Source organism: Juglans regia, chromosome 11 (assembly GCF_001411555.2).
Source record: "Juglans regia cultivar Chandler chromosome 11, Walnut 2.0, whole genome shotgun sequence".
NCBI lineage: Eukaryota > Viridiplantae > Streptophyta > Magnoliopsida > Fagales > Juglandaceae > Juglans > Juglans regia.
The window spans coordinates 34,436,944-34,460,072 of NC_049911.1; the positions used below are offsets into that span (position 1 = coordinate 34,436,944).

Sequence of the window (23,129 nt, forward strand, 5' to 3'; positions counted from 1 at the left end):
ATCGGGTCTGATAGGTTTTGTTGTCTCTTTTACTTCATTGAAGTACTCTCTTACAAGTGCATAGCGATGACAAAGTTTACAAGACACTAGATTATGAGTTGGTCCTTTGTTGAAGTCATTTGGTAGTAAGTGCTGCTGCATCAATAAAGTAAGAAATGGAGGAAGGACCATCACCATGCACCTAAAAAGATTGAACCGGTGGATTATCATTTATGAGGAGAAAGGCCTGCCGTTCGTGGAATTGCATGGATATCATTTATGTACAAAGGATATATATTGATGCAGATATAGCGTATCACGCTTCCAAGATCAACTTCAAATACAACCACATACTGCAAATGTTGAGCAGACCTGAGCAACAAATTAAAGAATTGAGTAAGCTGCCCCTCGAAACTAGCATCACTCACCAAAAATTTCCATCCATACCGTGGCTCTCCTCCGCCTTCTTGTGGCTTCAGGTTATTTGCTGGAACTCACTACTCGAGCCGGACGGGTTAACCCCATACTCACTGGTGCTTTCACTGTACCTACTCAAGCCATATTCCTGAATCTGATTTTTCATTGTCATATTGAACTTCATGCTGTTATGGGCTTCAAAATTTGAACTTCCTGACGATGTATACGGAGTGCTCTGTCCGGGTAGCATTCCTTGGTCTAGATCCGTGAGAGAAACATGTCCTTCCAAAGCACGAACTATCTGCTCGGTTCCACCAAGTTTTCAAATTTTTGGTTAGAATCGCTTTAAACAATTTTCTTACTTTGCACTCGTTTTCTTTTCCCAGTACTATTCCGAACAAAATTGGTACAGCTTTGATTTAACTAGTCCGTCTTGGACAGCGGGACGTAGGAATTGGATACTACTACATGTTATAGTCTTAAAATAGTGGTATTTATCAAAACCAAGGGCTGAGTAGAGAGTACAAATTTGTGGCTTGCGTTGGCTGCCAAAAAAATCAAGCCAAACATTACAGGACAAAATCCAGAAGGCTGTGGAAAACAATATATACATACATAAATAGATATAAATTAGGTATGTTTCCTAACTACTTTAAAAGAAAACTGTTCAAAGCAACAATCCATGTTTGGAGTTTTTTTGTTAAAACTCTTCCCCTCGTTCAAGGTTCTTCTACCACTTTCTCAAAGAAAAAAGAGGGAGAAAAAAAAGCAAAAGAAAAAGAGACTACCTGGATCATTCGTGGGCGAAGCCATGCTGAATGGCGCACACAAGCAGCGGCACAAGCAACCATTCTAGCCATCTCACTGGTGTTGTAATTACTCAGCAATCTTGGATCAGCAAGGGCATTAAAATTGCCATCTTCTAGTGCTTGAGAGAGCGAAGGCCTAGTCTATAATGCCAAGACAATGGGAGTTTGTTAAAACATATGAAGATTCATAGACATAGTCCTGCACCCAAGACTACATGAAGTTCAAGGGGAAAACTGTAATCTGTCGCAAAAAGCTTCACATCGTTCATGTACTACGTATTTGATCTCACGTTGTATTAACAAGAGTGTTTGTTGGACATTACTTCGTGTTCTTGCATGAAAGCAGATAAATGTGGACTGTTTCTTTTAGGGAATTAATGTTCACTAGCTTGCAACCACAGGGACTAACTTGCATTTGAGTTTCAAATAAACACCCTGATGTTCATGGTATGGAATCCAGTGTTAGATGGTATTAAACTGCTCTGATAATCTCATCATTAAACCTTTTTTGCTGCAGCAGAGGGGAGGAATGTTGGGGGATGTGTTTTCATGTTTCACTCCTCACAATTTGGGTGCTAAAAGACATATTATAGCAGTGATGAAGAGAACTCACCGAATCAACCAGGCCCTCATTGCTTGAGGACTCTGTTTTACTGATAGGCGGACGTCCAGTTATGAGTTCTAAGAGCATGACCCCGTATGAATAAACATCTGATTTATCAGTTACTTTACCACTTGATGCATACTCTGGAGCCAGGTACCTGTAAGCAGATGCTAGTGAGCATTTATGTTGGGGGAAAACATGTACGATTCCATGCTTGTCATGGCCATGGTTATCCACCATGACTGGGCCAATGACAAGGCAATCCTGAAGAACATGAGCTGAAGTTTTCCAGAACTCGGAAATAGAGGATACTCGATGCACTAGATAAAACAGCAGGCCAACAGATGCAAGCGAGATGAACATGAAAAAAGGAAATTTTAAGAAAATTCCAAAAAGAGTTCATTGCAACCAGTCGAGTATTATATCCCTAAGTAGTGTAATACTCGAGTGGAGATGTTGTATAAGAACATGATCTTACCCAAAGGTTCCCACAACTCGAGTGGAGATGTGAGAAATGCTAGTACTGGTGTCCGAAAATATTTTGGCTAATCCAAAGTCACAAACCTGAAATTCATACCCGAGTTCATCATAAGCAATATATAAAAGGTGAGACCAGTTAATTGGGAAAAAATAATAATAACAACTAAAAAGAGTTGCTTGAAGTCGCTTCATTTCTCTTTCAGAAATAGTACAGATTGGTACTTTTGCAAACAGTAGATATATAAGAAGAGCTCCAAGTGTAAAGATCTAAAAGATTGCTAAAATGAAGAAACAACAAACACTGAATATTGTCTAGTACAAGCATCCAGTCCCACAATTACCCAAAGAACAAGGGTTCAAGAGGAATTAAATGTATAGTTCATGAAAGCTGCAATATTACAAATGCATAATAATAGCAAGTATCCTACCTTTGCCTCAAACCTAAAGTCAAGAAGAATATTAGATGCCTTGATATCTCGATGAATGATTGTTGGATTACCTGCAGTACTCCAAACACTAAATTAGTCACTCTTTATGAAGGAAAAATATCAAGAAAATAAATTTTCCAAGTATGACGAGAGAGAGAGAGAGAGAGAGAGAGAGAGAGAGAGAGCATCGGCCAATAACTTACAATCCTCATGAAGATATGCTAGTCCTTTTGCAGACCCAATAGCAATTTTCATTCTAGCTGCCCAGTCAATAACAGGCTGCTCTTTTCCTGAAATGCGTTGTATATAATTACGGGCGCACTTATTAACATCATATCTGAAGATATGAGATCGTAATGATCATATTTCAGGAACATATAAAAGATAATAGACTTACCATGTAAGTGGAATTCCAAGGTTTTGTTTGGAACAAACTCGTAAATAAGCAATCTCTCTGCTCCAGTAATGCAGTACCCAACCAGCGAAACGAGATGTTTGTGGTGCACCCGACTAATGGTCTCAACTTCGGCTTGAAATTCCCGCTCCCCCTGATCGCTGTCCGTCTTTAACTGCTTAACTGCTATTTCTTGCCCACTGGGAAGGACTCCCTTATGGACATACCCAAAACCGCCTTGTCCTAGAAGGTTGGCCTCCGAGAAGCCATTGGTGGCTACCACTAATTGATCATACGTGAAAGTTCCACGTGAGAAACACAAGGCAACACTAGGGGCTTGAGTTAGGATTGGGTTTTCAGGTCCTGAACTTATGGAACCAGGACCACCACCTCGGCTGCGCATGCGAGGAGGCTGGGGACAGGGATTAGGTACCACCTTGAGCATCTGCGCCCTCGGAAGCAGAACATTGCCTTGTGGATATTGGGGTGCCACAGCATGACAGTTATCTAACAACCCCAAATACAAACAAGAAAGTTTAGCTGCAGATTAGATTCGATCACGATGTGTTTCAGCATCACTAAGCCAAAGAGACCGGTAATGATTTTTTTTTTCAAGAACTGTTGACAATTAATACCACAGATAATCCAACCACAGTAAAATGAAAACTCATATATCAATGCACATCAAAGCAAGATGAATGGGTCGCTACAATCAAAATAAATTTCCCAAGTAGGTTGAGAGAGTGAATCTGCAACTGCCAATAACTTACAAATATTCAGGCTTAACGGGCAAGTTAGGCTTTTTTCTAATAAGACAATTCATTTGTGAAACGTTTACCAAACGTAGAACGAACAAATGATCTCTCACCTTTTTGCGCTAGGCAGGGTAATTTATAGAAACCCTCCTCCACAGGCCCGTGATTCTTTTTCCTCCTATATTTGCAACAGAAAATCAGAACTCCAAGCGCAATTATAACCAGAAGAATAGCACCTATGACACATCCAACAACTAGCACTGTTGATATATGAAACTGTCCAGTGCCCGGCTTTGCGGGTAGACTTCTGTCTACTAGCGAATGCGGCGATGGCAGAGATGTCAGATACTTTGGAGCTTGAGGGGCGGTAGGTGGAGGTGGTGGAGATGTCAATACCTGTGGCAGCGGTGATTTACTCGGCTTTGCAGGGGGCGGAGCTAAACTTGATGTAGGAGGTGGAGATATCTGAGGAGTACCCTGCAGTGAGGCAGACGCTGATGGGGTTGGCGAAGAAAGAGTTGGCCTTGATATTGGAACAGCCGGAGGTGGAGGAGACGAAGTTTCTGGGGTTAGTGGAGATATGGGAAGAGAAATTCCGGGAAGAATAGGAGGAGAAGTGAGTGGTGGTGCTGGTGTCGGAGGTTGGGGAGGCAGTGGTGACGGAGCTAAAGAAGTGGCTGTGGCTGAAGGTGGTGGTGGTGGAGAATATGGTGTGGTACTTATAGGTGAAGAAGGAGGAGGAGGAGGAGATATAATGGGCTGTGTTGACTCGGCTGGAGGAGGCAGCGGAGGTGAGGTTAGAGGAGGTTCTGAATTAATTGAAGGCGGTGATGCTACTACCACTTGAGGAGGAGGAGGAAGAGGTAATAAAGATGCTGGTGGGAGAGATGGCGGAGGTGAAGCCGATGATATTGGCGCTATTTGTTTACCACTGTCATCGTCCACAACTGGGGATGGCGATGGCTGCGTGGTTACTGAGGGAGAAACAGATGGAGCTGGTGACCATGCCGAAGAAGAAGACGACGACGAAGACATTGACGTTGGAAGTGATGTGTTTCTCTAGATTAATGTTATTGTGAAATCGTGAGAGCAAATCCAATCCAGGATGGAATTCTAAGTGACAGATAGTGAATAGATGTCGTATAGATTGGTTGTTATGTCATGCATGAGACTATGCCCGTGAACAACATAGACTTCTTCTGGTTTCAACTAACCCAACCTCTGTATTAATTTATCCTCTTCGTTTTAAATTCCGACAATTATAGTTAATCCTATCATTCACGGGGCGTCAGGGCGCAAGTGGAAGACGGAAGTGATCTCCAGCGCCCAAAAGCAGTGCCATTAATATTACGTTTTATTCATAGTGGATAGCCAGGTCATTCTCATGCATGATTCTCCACTATCACCATCCTGCATATACGGCTCTTATATCGCTATTCTTCATCATTTATCATTTTGAAAAACGTGATATATTTTCAATTACTTTATTATATGTCTACCAAGTAATCAGTTGTTTTGAAGCATAACAGGAGATGACAAAATGGAACGTTGTATACACGAGAAGTACTCTTCAGTTGCTAATATTCATAGACTTTACATCGAACTGTTTTTCAGTTCCTGCTACCCGAAAGTCAAGTCAACCCACTCTTTAGGTAACAATCACTTAAAAAGATTTTTTTTTCCTGGATAATCAGTTCACTTTAAAAGGTAATTACCAGCACAGCACGCCAGACATGCGATCTTGGATCGGAAACTGCTATAGCTTAGAGCCCAGCACTGGGTCAACTGGCAATCATGTGAATTAAGGTAGCACATGGTCGATGATTCGTGAAAGTCACAAAGATTCTACCACACACGACAGTGGGACACAACTGTCTCTTGACTCTTCTACCAGATCAGATAGAGCAACTAGGATCAAATGGGGGCCACGATTCTCCTTCTGTTGGCAGTATTATGTTGGAGGATCATCAAAGATAAAATAAAAACTCAGTACTTGAAGTGCTTGAGATGGGATTTCTGTAGATTTACATCGTGAAAGCATGTGTCGTATCCATATAGGATCCTCTATTTTATGAAAAAAGACTAGACTGAAATAAACAAACACTACAGTTCCAATGTAGAAGAGTAATTTCCCAAATTAAAAGTCATCTCAATGTGATCAGAAGTATGTCGTGCAAGAATCAAGAGATTCAAAGAATATTTAGGTTAGACCGCAACTTTCTCTCTAAACTCAGCGCATTTAGACCGGCTAGAGGGGGTGGGAGCTTCGGCTCCTTCCCCCTTCACTCTTTCCTTCTACTTCTCTGATTTTTCTTTGTATTTTGTTTTTTTCTTTTTCATTTTTCAGGCCAAATAAAGGGAGAATCGCCGTTCGTGGTCTTCGGGGTCCCTATAGCCAACACGCGCCCCTCCAGGAGGTTGTCCAGCCGCCGATCTACACGTCTACTGAACACGGCCCCAACTGGAGTGGAGCGTAGCCTGCACGCGTGGGACGAAAATTCCGAAGCCGTCGGCGCGTGGCCCTCACGTGCCACCAAGGAGCTCTCTACCGTTGCAACGCGCGGCAGCTCCCGAACCGGCGACTCTGGATCTCCCAAGACCGACCGTCGGTTTTTCCTTCCGAGGCGTTTTTTGTGCACTGTTTTTCCCTTTTTACAGTGTTTTCTCTATGTAATTTATTTATGCATTGTCTTTATTTTCAAGAAAACAAAAAAAGCCAAAAACATTTGTCCCTTCGGACTTAGGTCCAAAGGGTGTTGTCCCCCCTCCGCTTAGTCGGTGATGTTGGGGTTTGGTTTTTCTATACTCAATCTAGTTGGGTATGGACTTTTATGTTTGGTTACTGTGAACTCTGTTGGGAACAGAGTTGTGCTATCTCTTAGACTTCGGTCTTTAGAGATAAGCTGTCTGGACTAGACCATGTCAGTCACAATAGTGTACTGAGATTCTACTAACGTTTGTAATTGACTTGTTGTTTGAAGTCAAAATTGTATGTCCTCTTATATGAATGGAATGAGATCCTTTTTATAATAATAAAAAAAAAAAAAAAGAATATGTAGGTAGCTTTCAACTCTGATAAGCAAGACTATTAGGGCTTGTATCCATGAGACAAACAACACATTAATTTGGCAGAGGTTGTTGCGGGTAACACTGGAAGCACAGAATGATTAATGTTCCAGTAGTCTGTCTCCACACTTTACATAAAACCACACAAGGCTCTCAGTCCCAGCCATCTGCCAAATAATTTTCCACCCACCACCATCCTTAATTTTCAAAAATTCTTTCCCTTGACCCGAACTTCTCCCCGTGCAAAGCCCTTCAAGCATATTGCTTGCTGTACAGCAGGAAATGACCTCTATTGAGATAGTATGGATGATATAATACTTCTATTCTATCACTACATGCCATGCCATTTAATTAATATGACTCAAGTGAGTACTAATTTTTATTTACGTTATATTCTATATTAGAATGAGAGTCCCGCATGTTCAAGCCTATTTGAGTAATTGTCATCTACTATCATCCTATCATATAATAAATATCATGTCTGTATGCAAGTTTAATGACATATATCATGTCATACCAGAGTATATAATAATTTTCCTTTTCAATTCGACTTAAAAACTGGTTCTTAGATTGATATTTTTCCATTCAAATTGTAAATGAAACATAACCCAAACTAGTTAAAAACTGGAATGAGCCAGCTTAGTCATTTAGCGAAGACACCAGAATATTTGAACCTAACAGATTTTTTTTTGGTAAGAAGACATTGTCACATTTTAGGAAAACCAGTAAAAAAAAATTCCAATAAAGAGATTTCCGATACAAGAAAGTACAGAACTCTTCAGGCCAGCTTCAAATCATGGCACAGAAAAAGTCACCTTCCCAGAAACGGTAAATAAAAGAAAACAAAGACCAGCCTAACTGCACAACGGTAAGAATGGCTCGTGTTCCTCGCAATGAAACGCCCTGCAATCGAGCTTGGGAAAGGATGGGTTTGGAGAACGTAGGAACTAAGCTGTGGGTTGGGGAAAAAAAAGAAAGAGAGGTGGCGGCTTGGGTTGGAGGGAAGAAAACCTCGCCTTCAGTTGTATGACACACTTATCTACTGCTGAAAGGGAAGATCCTTGTACCACTCTTTATTTCATTTCCAGCTTCTTCTTCACAGGAGGCTGGGGAGTTTCCATGATAAACACTAACCTACTTTTGCATTGGCCCAGAAGAGATATACTTAGATCCTTATGGCAAACCGAATTCAGACAAAGCTGATTGGAACAGAGTTGAGAAGGCCTCGGATGCACTTTGATCATCAGCTTTGATCTTTATTTGTGCTTTGGCCGATGATGTGTTGATTATACACTCTACGAGAAATGTGGACGATTCCTCTGCTTTCTGTGCAAAGAAGAAGAACTTGTAGTTAGGGGATTGACCACCTGATGCAATGCAGTGGATGGAATGGCCTTGCATGTGCCGGAGGAGGGTTTGAGGTGCTGTCAATGCTGCAACTCCACGAGGACTAACAGAATATTCCTGCACCAGGAAAAGGGAAACAAAAAGAGATCAAGTAGATATCATTGAGAATTAATACAAATGCAGATGGGAATATCTCTACAGGGCAAATGCGGCATGGTTGTAAAGCCGGAGGGGATGTGGTATCCCGTTTAATTTCTAACTCTTGCCCCATATACATGGTATCCAACCAGATCTTGGACTGGAAAGAGAAGGCTTGTGCAGTATATAATAAAATCACTTTTTTTTTTTATCAGTAGTATATAATAAAATCACTTAAGCAACTCTGGTTACAAACAAAAAAACGAGCATCAATTGAAACAGAGAATTATCACACCAATGTCATAGTTGAAAAGTACACCTGCGATGATGATATTGGCAGTTGGCGCCATTTTTGCTGAAAAGTGCCAGGATCTAAAACAGCTTTTGAATTAAGCTTCAAAAGAGGAGGTGAAGGAGCAGGTGCTGGTGCTACTGGTAGACCTAAGCCCAGCAGATCGTCAATAGCCAGACTGGATTGCGAAGCATGCCCTGTTACAGTGGAAATTGCCAATTCTGATAACATTTGTGAAGAAGCTGCAGCAGACACAGACGAACCGTCATATGAAGGAGCACTATATGCAGATCCATTGTTACTAGGACCTCCACTTTCCTCCTTTTCTGAAACACTTAAAAGTAGATCCTTGTCATTTGCCTCAACTCTCTGTGCTGGAACAACAGTATCTGTTGATTCTGCGCCAATAGATAGATTTCCAAGTTCATCTGAAAACTCAAATGGACCACGGTGTTCCTTATCAGTGAACATGTAGGATGGCTGCAAAATTTTATATCAGATCAGTTAATTTGAAACCGAATGGTGAACGAGTTGTTAATCCATTGTAGACAAGTGAAATATGACCACTATCAATTGATAATCAGATAACCCAATGTCAATAATAACTCAAACAGTGAAACAGGAATGAACCTATCATGTATCCTTTGCCCCTGTTTAAGAGAGGAGGGGGGGAAGCCATTTGACTCCAACATCATTGACTTATTCTTGCCAATATAGTATGCGGGGAAGGTGAATCACATTTCAATAAATAACAGGAAAACATTCTCCCCAAATAAAAAAAATCTTTACTCCAGATATTTGAATTCCTTCAATGTTCCAATTTTCCCATTATCAAGCTGAAACAAACTAGAGGAAACAGAACTGCAGTTACCTTCTGGTACACAACAGATAAACTGTTAAATTCATCAAATATGCGGTCTTTGATTTCACTGCTCTGAGTATCAGCAAAGACTGAAACGGCTTGCTTTGGAGGGTCCACCACACGTTGTGCTACAGATACATTGTATTGCAAAAGCCTGTAGTAGAACAAGGCTCTATCATGAACATCCTGCAATCATGGAAAGTTTTAATTTAATGTTTTTATGCAAACCATTCCAAAATTCTGATCCAAGAATGATGATGATCACAATGACAAGGATGATGATAATCATGATACGTGATAAGAACCAAGACCTGATGGAAATCAGCAAGACCTGCAGCCAATGCAGCTCCCAAGGCTTTCTGAGTCTCTGGTGGCCTCTTGAAAAAACACTTCATTACTGCAGTGAGTAGATGTAGGCGAACCTGAAAGTGTGATAGTCCGTCACTGAACAAGTAATGAAGTAATCGAATGCACAAAACTAAAACCTCAATCTTTAAGATTCCAGAACAATCAAAAAAATTTACAGGCGTTGTAATTTAGGTTAAAGATTCAAACCACAACATCTGAGTTGAAAATATTTTGCATCCTCACTTACAACGACCAGACAAGGTTTGAGATCAGTACCTTCAATATGGCTCACCACATTACTGAACCGATGAACAAATATTTGTTGTCATGAAAAAGAACTATGCAGGATGGAAGTAATCAGTAATGTACTAGAAAGGCAACCTGGAATACAGCACATGTGGAGAGAATAACTAAAGTCTGAGAAAATGAGCCCATTACTATATAGCAATGGTCCATTAGAAGATCCTCAGGATATTAATCCAGTCCATTTAGTTTCATATAACCTAAATTTCATAACAAGAGCAACATACTTTGACAAGGAAGAAATCATATTTCCTAAGACATTGAAAACCACAAACAAGACAAAGAATCAAGGAAAAACAAATGGCCAAGACATACAAACAGACTATTATAAGCCTCAACTTAATCACCTCAGCAGAATGTTCTTCTTCCCAATTATCAATCAAACTCTCCAATATATAAGGAGCGTCGTGCATGTCCTGAGAATATTCTCCCAACATCCATATAAGAGCTGCTTTAGCCTTGGGTTCTTGAACGTTTTTGCTGCTAATATTCCCAACAACTGCAATGCAATCCTGACTCCATTGTGGATATTTCCTTAGAAGATCTTTCACAAGTACCTGCACAAAAGAACTTAGAATGTTTAACAGGAATTGAGGGCACTGCAATACCACTATTAGATTTACAAGCTAAATTATTTACCAGAGCTTCAGCAGTAACATAGTCCTTTTCCATCTCCAAAAACTGAAGAAGCCTGTCAACAATGGCATTCACATCATATTGCTGCAGTGCTATCTTCCCTACAGCCCGAATTGACTCTCTTGCAATAGGAATATCAACATTCGCAGCATATTCACATAACTCCGTCACTGAAAGAGACTCAAGGTGGTCACACATCAGTGATACATGAAAGCTAATTAACTATAAAGCGACTGTGACCAGAGACTGGGCCACAGGATACAGATTTTCCCAAGCAAACTTCTTTACTTTAAGGCCTTGAGAAATGAAAACTGAGATGTTCTGCACTTACCAATTTCATAAGTGTTACTCTCATTGGCCACTGCAGTTAACATTTCAAGCTTTAACTTTTTGACATAAGATGGTTCATTGTACTGGCAATAGAAGTGTTTGTAGTCTGAGGAAAATATATATGGTGCACGCATCACCAAGAGATGCAGGTGGCTCAAAACTGCATATGACTGCTCTGGACTTCCTGAACTTACTAGGGTTAAGAGAGGGGCTTTAATACGTTCATATACCTAACACCAGAGAAGTTATTATTAGAGAGATGCTGAACAAATAAAAATAACCTGAGCAATACATGATGATTCAAATTATTCCAAGAAGAGAATCGAGATCATTCAAAGATGGCATAACAATGTAATCAAATTTATCTGCACATTAAATCATGGTGTAAAAAAATAGAATAGAAACTCACCTTTTTAGATAGCTTAATATATCATGTGCAGTCTAAGCTTCATTAGAAAACAGGGGGTGTCCAGAATAATGGCCAAAAGTTTTTTGATTTAAGATAGCACCTCCATCATTACCCAAATTCATGGAACTACTTTTTAATTTAGAAATATAACTACAGATTTTCATGAGAATATGAACTCAGAGACTGAATAAGAAAAACTTTGATAAGCACCTGCTGATGAACATCAGTCATGGACAAAGTCAATTGCAGAAAAACTTTGATGGTTGCTAAGACTACGGCACCATTTGCATGCTGAAGCCTATCTTCAAGTAGATTCATGATGTCAAATATCTCACTCGTCTCCAAGGGTACATATTTACCAACCAACTCAAGTACAAGACATTGGGCCCACTCACTAAATTCCTTAATCCTGCATGTTAAAACATGATGAAAAGTAAGCTTTTCTATCCCTCGGAAAAATATTCAAAAATCCAAAACACCAACAACTTAGCACCAGGATTGTAAATTGATGGTCTTTAGCAAAAGTGCTACACGGAATTTCAGTACTCGAGTTTTTTTTTTTGACCGTTTACAGGGTAAGATCAATGCCTAGGCTATGGGATGTACCGATTCAAAAAGTAGTACACAACTGGCTTGCTAAGCAAAGCTTCTCTCTCCCTGGATGCTTCCTCAGAGGAACTTGCTTCTGAGCTCCAAATCTCTTGTAGGGCAGACAAACAATTTGCAACCACCTGATGAAAGAATAGTACGAAAATAAAATTGAAATAGAGAACATAAGAATGTTTTCCATAAACAATAAAAAGGCATGGTAACATTAAGAAATGGATAGAGAAGAGTAACCTGAGCATCTGAGTCATTAAGCATAGAATGCTTTAGCATTGCAGGAAAATCTGCATCAACACACGTTGAAGCTGATATATGATACAATTTTAAAACCCCCATTACTGCCACTGTCCTCACATAGTTATTATTGTCCTTCAACCCTGACCCTAGGGGTCCCACCAAATACTCTACAAGATTTGCTACTCGTAATGAACACAAGCTCCTCAATGCAAGCCCTCGAATCATCGGGTCCTCATCCTTGCAATCTCTTTGAAGGAAATTGATGGTCAACAGCGCGAGATCAGGATTGACTTTGGCATAATTCCCAACATAGAGATAACACATCTTCTTCAAGACGATGTCCGAAGTTGCTGAGCACATCACCATCTCCCCGAAAAGGGACGAGACGTCGATGCCAACCGTCATGTAGGAGATCACTTTCTTGAAGAGCTCCCGCTTGGAATCATCAATGCCCGGTGCTCGGCTCCCAGCGAGCTGCCGGAGCTGTGATTTCAAGTCGGATACTTCACCTTTCCTGGCCGAATCAAATTTTGGGTATGAGTTTAAAGGGAAAAGTACAAACACGGAGAGAGCTAATACAATTTCGGATCTCCAGAAACTGAACAGTAAGAACAGGGATAAGCAAGTTTTCTACACTATTAGAACAAAATAACATAAATCATGATAACAATCGATGATTATCGGCTATATGCTACGCTTAGGTACTTCAAGGCAACATGGAGAACCACCACTAAACTAATCCAAATACAACTCTACTCGTTTTAGATGTGCTTCAAAACCTAAAATCCAAGAAGACACTCTAATTTCCTATTCTATTTTGCCTTTCGAGAATCTTATCAGAAACCAAGTCGGGGTTTTGCGGGGACAGAGAGAGAGTTTGAATTACCCGGAAGGTTGAGACGGTGAGGGTGACCGCTGAGACTGCGCGGGAGGAGCCATGACCGACCGGAATCAAACCAAGTTAAGGTTCTCTATAATACGGAGCCGCGGAGTGAGATCTACGGATCTCTTTGCTCTGGAGCAGAGTGATAGACCAGGTCGACGGCACAAGAATGGGACCTGTCACAGAGAGAGATCGATCCGACCGAGGACGAGGTGCCACTGCCACATACCAAGTTTTTGAGCGTGTGAAATCTGATAAAAACAAAAGAAAAGAAAAATGCTGCTTTGTAAACTTATTCATATATTTTAATTTTTTTTATTTAATTATTTAAGAGGTAAGTATTAGATCTGGTTTAGATTCACAATTCATCTCATTATTATTTTTTATTATTCATCAATTTTAATTCACAAATTTTATTATTATTCATAATTTATCTCATTATTATTCATAACTTATTTTTAAATTTTAACTAGACTTAAGTGTATTGTTTTTTTTTTTTTAGAAATATTTTAAAATAATAAAAAATATAAATTTAAAAAAAATTAAAAAGATAAGTTTACTATCTGAGTGCACCGCTTAAAAAAAAAAAATTTGGAACAAAAGGAAAAAACACAACGATAAACTTATCTCTTAAGTGAGGGAAAATCTAACGGTCGTCGATGGTGAGGTTTCTAAATCTAAATGGTTTTAGCGCATCTTCTTTTGTAAATTACTGAGGGGTAGGAGTCCGTAGCTACCTTTTTTTCCTTTCCAAAAATATTTGCATTAAAATCATGGTTATATACAAAATCAGCAATTAAGGTTATATGCAAAATCAGTAATAAGATTTTGATGCTTTTAAAAATAAAAAATTTTCAAAGTATTAATTAAGGATGTAAATCGATCGATTTGGTCAGGCATTTTCTCCAGGTTGGATAGGATCGAACATCCATAGGGATCGGATCGGTAGCTATGAGTTCATTCGATCCGACTTAATTATTTTTTATTTTTTTTCTTCTTTTTTCAAATAAATTAATAAAAATATTATTTAAATTACTAAATTAAAATTAAGTAAATTATTAATGTATATTATGACTAATTCGTTAAAAAATATTTTATATGATCAATAATAGTAAATTAGATAAAAATTATATAATTAACTTATATAATTACTATATCAAAATAATATATAAATTATTAAAAATATTTTTACAATATATATAGGAATTCAGTCCGGTCGAGTCCAATCTAAAATTTATAGACTTCAAGACTGGACCAAATTTTCTTGATCAATAATTTATGGGACCAAGACTAATTGGTCATGAGTTTAGTCCGGACCAAACTCCTTACATCCCTAGTATTAATATTTGAGAATAAAAACATCGTAACTGAATGTTTTTGTCATTTAAGTGAGGTTTGTATAGTAAAATAAAATAAAATGAGATGATTTTAAATAGAAGTTAAAAATTGAATAAAATATTATTAGAATATTATTATTATTTTGATATTTAAAAAAATTGAATTATTTATTATATTTTATATAAAAATTTTAAAAAAATTATAATAATAAGATGAGATGAGATGAAATATGTTTTTTAATCCAAACCCATGGTTAATCAAATTGGAATGCAGGATTTTCATCTAGCGTCAATTTTTATCAATTTTTTTAATTGAATTTCTGACATGATGTAGTGATACTATATGTCAAGTAATCGAAGGCTAACACGGGGCATTAGTATTATGTGACAATCTCTTAACCATTTTTCGTTAATAGAATATTAACGAATCCATCTCTCTCTTTTTAAAAAAAAAAAAAATTTATTATCAAGTATCAATGTTGTGTAATAACTATGTTTTCGATTTATGAAAATTAAGTAATGATTTTGCATTTAACGCTAAGATCAAACACAAAATTACCGAAGGTAAGGTGTTGCAGGTGCCTTTACGTGAACTTCGGGTAATCAAATATGAGCACAGGTACCATAGGCACTTTAACGATGAAAGAGGACACAAAAATAGGAGAGATAAAAAGGGTAAGAGAGCTCAACAAAAATCTCATAATAGCATACAATAGCTTGGAACTACTAACAGCGTAAAATTAGTATTTCGTACATTTCATTGAATTAATTTTAAAATATTAAGTGGTATGAAAGGCATTTTATATTCTCAATAAAAATAAATGATATTTACCATCGTGTCAATATTTTCATGATAACTAAAATAAATTTCTTTTATTATTGGTTGGATTTTGACGATCCGTTGTTGGTAGATGGCCAACGACAATCAAATTGATGATAATTTGTAATGCCCGGTTTCATGATGGGGTTGTAGAGTTACCAACCATCACCTAAAATCATATCTCATAGTATAGATACAATCTCCAATATCTCAGTTATATATAGATATAATTGATTTAACTCCACTACTCCAAATAATTAACTAGAAATACAATAAATTCTTAATATAAACGTCAACCTCTCAACATACCATATTATCAAAACACAACAAATTTGCTAAGTAAAATTCTCTAATAACTGTGGCATCCTTTTGTGCTTAATCCACTATATTCACATAAATTTATCTATGCTTTTTATTTTTTATCCTTATCTGAAACATCCAAGATACATAAAAATATTATAAAGATAATGGGTGAGTTATCAAAAATTCAGTAAGTAGAGAATACATACTAGTATGTAAACACGAATCTTTTCACAAAGTTCAGAATGCATAAACAAAACATTTTAGTTTCAATATATATATATATATATCTCAAAAATTTGTTATCAAGATATCAAAGCGACATTTCAAATTGTTCATATTCAAAAATCCTTTGACATAATATGAATGAACGTCATCATCTTATCATATCATATCACCATATCATATCAGATACTATGTTTAACTCTTGTGGTAGGATTGTGCAACCTTCTATAGCCAAACCATACAAGATTAGAATGTGAATCTTCCTCTTATTTATTCTCAGAGTCCCGAATGTGCATATAGGAAAGATCACGCAGAAAAACTACTTTATTTTTCAAAGTGTGTGCACTTATATAAGATATGTTAGTACTAATTATATAACATAATCAGAATGTTACGGCAAATATTTTAATATGTCACATCATATCAAAATAGAGTATTGAAGAGAAGGATATCATTTTCACAATGTCAAAAACAGATTCAGAGATGTCTAAAGATTATCGATGCCCTATTAACAAGGTAGTGGTGTTAAAAATTGAGATTTAACTATGTGTTTAATGTACGATAAAGTAATCACTGTGACACGAGAATGCACATCAAAAACTAAATTCGAGACCGTGAGAAAACTCACGGTGGAAGAACAAAATTGGACAATGTGGAAAAGGGGAAGTCGAGACAAACGCAAGTGACCAAAGCAAACCAGCAAGAGTGGGAGACCGAGACATACCTTGGTTGTGGTGTGGGCGGCACGTTAGTTCCGGTGATCTTTATTAGTTGCCATGGCTAGTCTAACTTGGGGACATAGTGGAATACCACACACACAGGTTTAAAAAAGTGTCGAGGTAATCTCATGAGTACGAAAATTGGGTGTGCAAAATTGATAACAGAGAGTGACTAAAAAGGCTTACCATCGTTCCTGTGAGGAGGCTTGACGACGATAAGAATCTGAAGACCCATAACTCGTAGCACCAAACAAAAAGGAATAAAAATCATATGAGAGGGCAAGGGAGTGAGAGACAAACAGAGATGAGGGGCTGGCCGTCGTCGAAGCTTAGGCGAAAGAACTCTACAAGCTGAAAACAGAGGCATGCACTATACAACCGAATCGTGAGAAGAGGAAGAGAGAGCGAATTGAGAGAGTTTTGAGGGGGCACGAAGAGATAGATAGGAAGTTGGGTGTGGATGGGGGGGGGGGGGGGGGGGGGGGGGGGGGGGGGGGGGGGGGGGGGGGGGGGGGGGGTGTTGTGGAAGGGGTGGCTATGAGTTGTGGCTGCGTGAAAATAGAGGGAAAAGTTTAGTTTGGGGTAGTTATCGGAGGCTGGGGGAAAACAGGAGGGAAAAAAAAGAAAAAGCAAAGAAAAAAAAGATTCAATGGGCCTGGGCCTGGGTGTTGTGCTTGCCCCTCGGGTTTGGGTTTAATGGCCTCGAGTGTTATATAATTACTGTGTAATTTCGTTTATTTTTGTATATAAAATAAAATAAAAATTAAAAATTAAATAAAATATTATTATAATATATATATTTAATATTATTTTTATTTTGAGATTTGAAAAAGATAAATTATTTATTTTATTTTATATAAAAATATAAAAAAATTTTATAATAATTAAATAAAATAAAATGAGAAGAATTGAGAATTACGTCGAAAATAAACGAACTCTTTTCTTTTCGTATTTTTTTTTCTTTGAACAACTCTTTGTTGCTCTGTGTGTGAAAGTAGACGAACCGTTTAGGAGACTTATAAAAACGGTGCGTTTTATTCATCCAGATATTTCAAGGCTTTTCGCTCCAGAGGTGCTAGGCAATCTCCTCCCAAAGTAGAGAGAGAAATTGGAGACACAGTGAGAGAGAGGAATATGGTCGTGCTTCTTCATCTTCCCGGATTCCAGCCGTCGATCTTTCTGACAAGGGCATCACCTCTTTGCAAAACCCATTTCAACTTTCTACGTAAATTCAAAATACCCATTATTAAATCTACCCTCTCAACGGCCTCTGAACGCACCCACAGTATCGAAATACCGGAGGAAGAGACCCACGTCCAAATTTCGCTTGAAAAACTCTTCATCCCTCCGGAAACAGACATCTCTTCCGATACTTCCACATTGAGCTTGAGTTCGAGAATCTTGAAGGGCTCGAATATTTTGCTGAGTAAGTACGCGAGGGACGCTCAGATTATGCAAGCCGACTTTATCAAAAGCAGTGTCAGGACCCAGGATTGCCCCTCCGATGGACTTCCCGAGTTTGCCCTTGTCGGCCGCTCCAACGTCGGCAAATCCTCGCTGCTGAACTCGCTTGTACGCCGCAAGCGCCTTGCTCTTACGTCCAAGAAACCTGGTGAGACTGTTACTTGGATTGGATTCAGTTTTTTAGGGTTCAAGTGTTTGTATTGGGTTCTTGATTTTTATTCGTTTCATGTATCATTTGGTTGATTCACTGAACATACGGATGCTCTATAAACTAGCAATACTCTTACAACTATGCAATGTTTTTTTCCCTCTCGGTAGTTTGATATGTGAATTTGTTAAATTTTTTGGAATTAATTGAACTTGGAGGGTGAGACCGTGAGAATGTCTAGGCACTGATGCCGGTGACAAATGATTATGTGATTGCAATGTTCACCAACTTATGCTTGCCCTAGTTCACTTTTTGTAAACAGGCCCAACTGCTTAGAGATATTCGAATTTCCTTACACGTGCCATTGCTTTTCTTCTTCACTAATGTGTCTATGTTTCATAAATTAGGCGAGATGAAGAGCTTCGACCATTCCGGTTCACTAATCGGATGGCCTATGTTGCATTGAAAGGATATCTATATGATCCGATTTTTGCTATTTTTTTAGGATCAGTGATAGCTGGTACCTGTGGGCTGCAATTGCTCTTAAGAATCTGAGTTAACTATTCATTTTTTTTTTTTTTTTGCATTGAAGGGAAGACTCAATGCATCAACCATTTTAGGATCAATGATAGCTGGTACCTCGTGGATCTGCCTGGATATGGGTATGGCTGAAAGTCATGAGTAATTGCTTCTTATGAGGTTCTTTGTTTATTTTCTGTACTTTGAATCTATTGATTAGGACAAACATTATTGAAAAGGTGAAAAATGGTACAGGAAAAGTATATAAAATAATTGGTATGATATGCTGGTGCTTTTTAGGGATTAAAAAACTCAAGCCTTCAAGGTGTAGCACTCTTCTGGAACTTGGAACCCTGTCACTTTATCTGTTTTAATTATTCTTTATTTTCCAATATAACATAGTGTAATTGTAAACAATTTTACTTGCTATTAATTTTTGAACGAGTTAATCCATGACTTCTCTCATAACTCAGATTTTGGAAGGATTTTTCAATATGATCACCTATCAACCAGAGATTGATTCCACTGTTTCCCCTGTTTCTGTTCTAATCATTCAAATTAATTGTTGTGGCATTTTCCATCGTGCATGCTTAATAGGTATGCAGCTGCACCACAGGAACTTCGTATAGACTGGGAGAAGTTTACTAAAGACTATTTCCTGAACCGACCGACGCTAGTTTCTGTGTTTCTTCTCATAGATGCTAGCATTCCTGCCAAAAAAATGGATCTTGAGTATGCTAGTTGGCTGGGTGAGAATCAGGTAATATCCTTTCCTATAACTTGCTATTGGAAAAAAGGAAAATAATTAAAACGACCAAAACTTCATCTGTAAACTATGCAATCATTTCCAATTATTAATCCGTTGTGTATGGGCCTATAAAAAAAGTCTCGTGTATATTGGCTTATTTCTCTGCTTAGGTTGATGGCTATCAACAATAACAGTCATGGTTTCTGTTTTCCATGAATCACCACCACTCTTTAGCTGTTTGGGGCCGACTTATGGGTGCAATAGAGATTGGCACCACCTATAATTCTAGGCTTGAGTTCCTATAGAAGTGTTCAGTAAACATTTCTTACTGATTGCTGCTGCTCATTTTTTCCTCTATTTGATGAATGCGGTTTGCTTGCACTCTTGTCTTGCATCCTCCAACTCATCTAGCCAGCAAGATTTTAGTTTCTCATTATGCGTGTATCGTAAGCAGATTTGATTTTCTGGTTTGGCATAACCACTTTACGAAGGTGTGTATATTTTTTCTTAGATTCCCATGACTCTGATCTTCACCAAATGTGACAAGCGCAAGAAGAGAAAGAATGGAGGTAAGAGGCCAGAAGAACATGTGAATGATTTTCAGGATTTGATACGAAGCTTCTTCCAGACAGCACCACCGTGGATTATGACTAGCAGTGTTACCAATCAAGGTCGCGATGAGATATTACTGCATATGGCTCAGCTCCGGAATTATTGGCTCAAGCACTAAGAACTACTTTGTCAAGCCTTCCTGTTCTGATTAGGTGTGTAATCTTTAAACCTTGCTATATAGGGTTTTATCGACATTTTTGTTTCTAATGCTCTAAATATCTAAGTGAGATCTTGTTGATTTTGTCTATGTAAATAGATTGACATGTTAAATTTCGCAGCCTCGCATGTTTCTGACAAAGAAAAGTAAAGAGGAAAGTGCTTCATCTTGATGAAGAAATTGTTGATGCTGCGAAGTCTCCATGAAGCAGCTGTAAGATCCTAAACTAACCCCAACAGATTCACGGAAAAAAGAGAATAGTCGGAAGGGAGCTGGATACTGTATAAGGAAGTTGTACTCCTTAACCATGGAATCAATCCTTTGTTCTTTTGTTATTGTAGAAGTGAATTTTACTCAAACCTCTAAAATATTTTATTTTAGTTTTATAATTGATCGACCAACTGAATCATTGCAAACTTGCAGTTAAGTTAAATATATTGCTGCTTGGTTCAGAAGCTCCAGGGAAGAAGAATAAGTTTCCTTTTGGGTAATGAGGTGGTCTCAAATATTCTATGAATAATAGTAAAAAATTAATATAAAATTAATAATAAAATGTTGAATAGTAGTGAATAATAATGAAAAGTATGTAAAAATTAATAATAAAATAAAATAATTAATAGTAGTGAAGTATTCTCAGAGTACTCTATTATCCAAACTAGCTCCTCCCGATTGCAATGAGTTTCCAAAAAGAGTCTAACCTTCGCAATCTTACTGTAACATCCAGGTCTCGAAGGTTTAGAGAGTTAACTCTTAATAGTTAATATCAACTCTAATATCATAACAATAAAATCTATAAATACTCTATAAAATATTAATTCATTTGCTCAATCCAAATATTTATGTTCCTTCATAGGGACAACAAAGAAATTCTCATTAAAATAAATTAAAAATTCCCTAAAAACTCGAAAGTATAATCAACTCATTATATCAAAATAACAAAAAATAATCAATTTATTAACAATAACTCTCAAATAAGTATTTGTACTCTCGGACACTTATCCCGCTACGAACATCAAACATTTCTAATACTGTCTACTCTTACTCTCCAGTGAAACCATCAAGATTATCTAAAAAATGTTTGGACATAAGAGGTGAGTTATCAACAACTCAATAAGCAGAGAACATATACTAAGATGCAAACATGAGAATTTACAGAATTCAGAATTGCAAAACAAAATACTTTTCATTTTCAGAATGCAGATTCAGAACATGTTATCAAAAATATCAGAATGAAAGTTCTAAAATATTCTTACTCAAAATTCATTTGGCATAGCATAAACTGAAACATCATATCTTATCTTATCATATCGAAACAGAGATCATGTTTAACCCCCGTGATAGGATTGTGCAAACCCCGGCGGCCAACCGAGCAGAAACAGAATGTGAATCTCCCAAAGTATTTTGGCATAACATATCTGATTCATCATCATCATCATATTAGAGCATCATATCAGAACAGAGGTCATGTTTAACCTCCGTAGTAACGTTGTACATCTACGGATAACCAAGCAGATGCACATCAAAATTGAAACAGAATACAACTATTCTTTCTCGTGGTAGGGCCATATCATATCATAACAAAAGCCATGTAAAACCCACGTGGTAGGGTCTCTAACTAAACAGAGCAGAAATCAGATACAGAACCTGATAGCCATGCCAAAAGTTTTTCAGATGTCACATCTTATCAAGATATAGTACTGAGCAGAATCAGATCACAAAAACATAATTTATGCACAAAATTTCATATTCGCTATCTTTTGCACAGTTCAGAAACAAAATATAGAAAATAAGCTTATGTCTATACCAGTCATGCCAAAAAATACTTTATTCTTATACATAATTTCATGAGTAATGCAGAACAAATAGTTGAGATCATTTCAAATTTCTTTTCATAACAAAATATGCATATTTTTTAAAAATCAACATCAGCCCATTTTATTTTTATGCAAAATCTAGCGTAGGAATCTCACTTACTTGGAATTTTTAGATTTTCAAAATTTTTCCATAACAATTCCAAACGAATATTAATCTTCACCTATAAAATAGTCACGTAACATCCGTAAACTTTCAATCAAACACGTATTTCAATACTTAAACCTGAAATACTAAAATAACCTATTTTCTTAAAATTCTAAAATTATCATAATTCTAAAATATCGTCACTTCTCAAATTCTTTGGTATCCACTTAATAATCACTTAACCTAATTCCAAATAACAACAAGCCCAATACGTAAACAAAGCTCACCATTAAATCAAGCACAATCGAAACTACACGTTCGGAACACAATATGCTTTGGATGGCTTACAACTAAAAGGGCAAAACTGTAATATCCTTTAAAAAATTATTCTACTTTCTACGTAAGGGCTTTATGTGTGAAATACCTTCCTATTTTGAAAGCTTATCGAGAGGGAAGGGAGACGTGTAGCGGAGGCCTTGCTCACTAGAGGGAAACTCACGACAACAGATTGGGGCGGTACTGGGTGGTCGGCAAAGTGGAATAACACTATGAGAGAGAGAGAGAGAGAGAGAGAGAGAGAGAGAGAGAGAGGTGGCTTCTGGAGGGTGGTGGCTTCATCGGGGAAAAAGGGTTTGAGAAGATTAATCTAATGGTGCAGCGGCAACTCTAGTTTAGGTTAAATATATATATATATATATATATATATAAGAATAATGTCGTGCGGCCCATTCCAAACATTTAGTTTGTTTTCATAATTATTTTCATATCGTTTTATCTCATCTCAACAACCAAATCAGT

At 37.6% G+C, this 23,129-nt stretch overlaps 3 protein-coding genes across 4 annotated transcripts; 1 reads left to right on the forward strand and 2 right to left on the reverse strand.

Annotated features, from left to right (window-relative positions):
- Window positions 1-2: 2 nt before the first annotated feature.
- Window positions 3-5,048, reverse strand: LOC109009525 (proline-rich receptor-like protein kinase PERK1). Of its 2 annotated transcripts, XM_018990029.2 has the most exons (9): window positions 3,980-5,048; window positions 3,115-3,618; window positions 2,921-3,007; window positions 2,718-2,788; window positions 2,288-2,373; window positions 1,819-1,966; window positions 1,185-1,346; window positions 427-697; window positions 3-351 (listed from the first exon to the last, which is right to left on the reverse strand). In XM_018990029.2, the coding sequence occupies exons 1-8, from the start codon at window positions 4,899-4,901 to the stop codon at window positions 455-457; spliced, it is 2,223 nt and encodes a 740-aa protein (XP_018845574.1). In that variant the 5' UTR covers window positions 4,902-5,048; the 3' UTR covers window positions 3-351; window positions 427-454. The 2 variants fall into 2 exon arrangements, with proteins under 2 accessions (XP_018845574.1, XP_018845573.1); XM_018990028.2 differs by having other exon boundaries at window positions 3-697.
- A 2,633-nt stretch (window positions 5,049-7,681) lies between these two features.
- LOC109009524 (beta-adaptin-like protein A) lies at window positions 7,682-13,579 on the reverse strand. Its single transcript, XM_018990026.2, has 11 exons — window positions 13,327-13,579; window positions 12,438-12,954; window positions 12,204-12,328; window positions 11,808-12,006; window positions 11,190-11,418; window positions 10,862-11,028; window positions 10,570-10,779; window positions 9,883-9,993; window positions 9,581-9,757; window positions 8,737-9,189; window positions 7,682-8,396 (listed from the first exon to the last, which is right to left on the reverse strand). The coding sequence occupies exons 1-11, from the start codon at window positions 13,377-13,379 to the stop codon at window positions 8,106-8,108; spliced, it is 2,532 nt and encodes an 843-aa protein (XP_018845571.1). The 5' UTR covers window positions 13,380-13,579; the 3' UTR covers window positions 7,682-8,105.
- A 4,200-nt stretch (window positions 13,580-17,779) lies between these two features.
- Window positions 17,780-20,773, forward strand: LOC109009527 (GTP-binding protein At2g22870). Its single transcript, XM_018990032.2, has 5 exons — window positions 17,780-18,336; window positions 18,929-18,998; window positions 19,453-19,615; window positions 20,115-20,367; window positions 20,494-20,773. The coding sequence occupies exons 1-4, from the start codon at window positions 17,859-17,861 to the stop codon at window positions 20,331-20,333; spliced, it is 930 nt and encodes a 309-aa protein (XP_018845577.1). The 5' UTR covers window positions 17,780-17,858; the 3' UTR covers window positions 20,334-20,367; window positions 20,494-20,773.
- The last annotated feature ends 2,356 nt before the right edge of the window (window positions 20,774-23,129 follow it).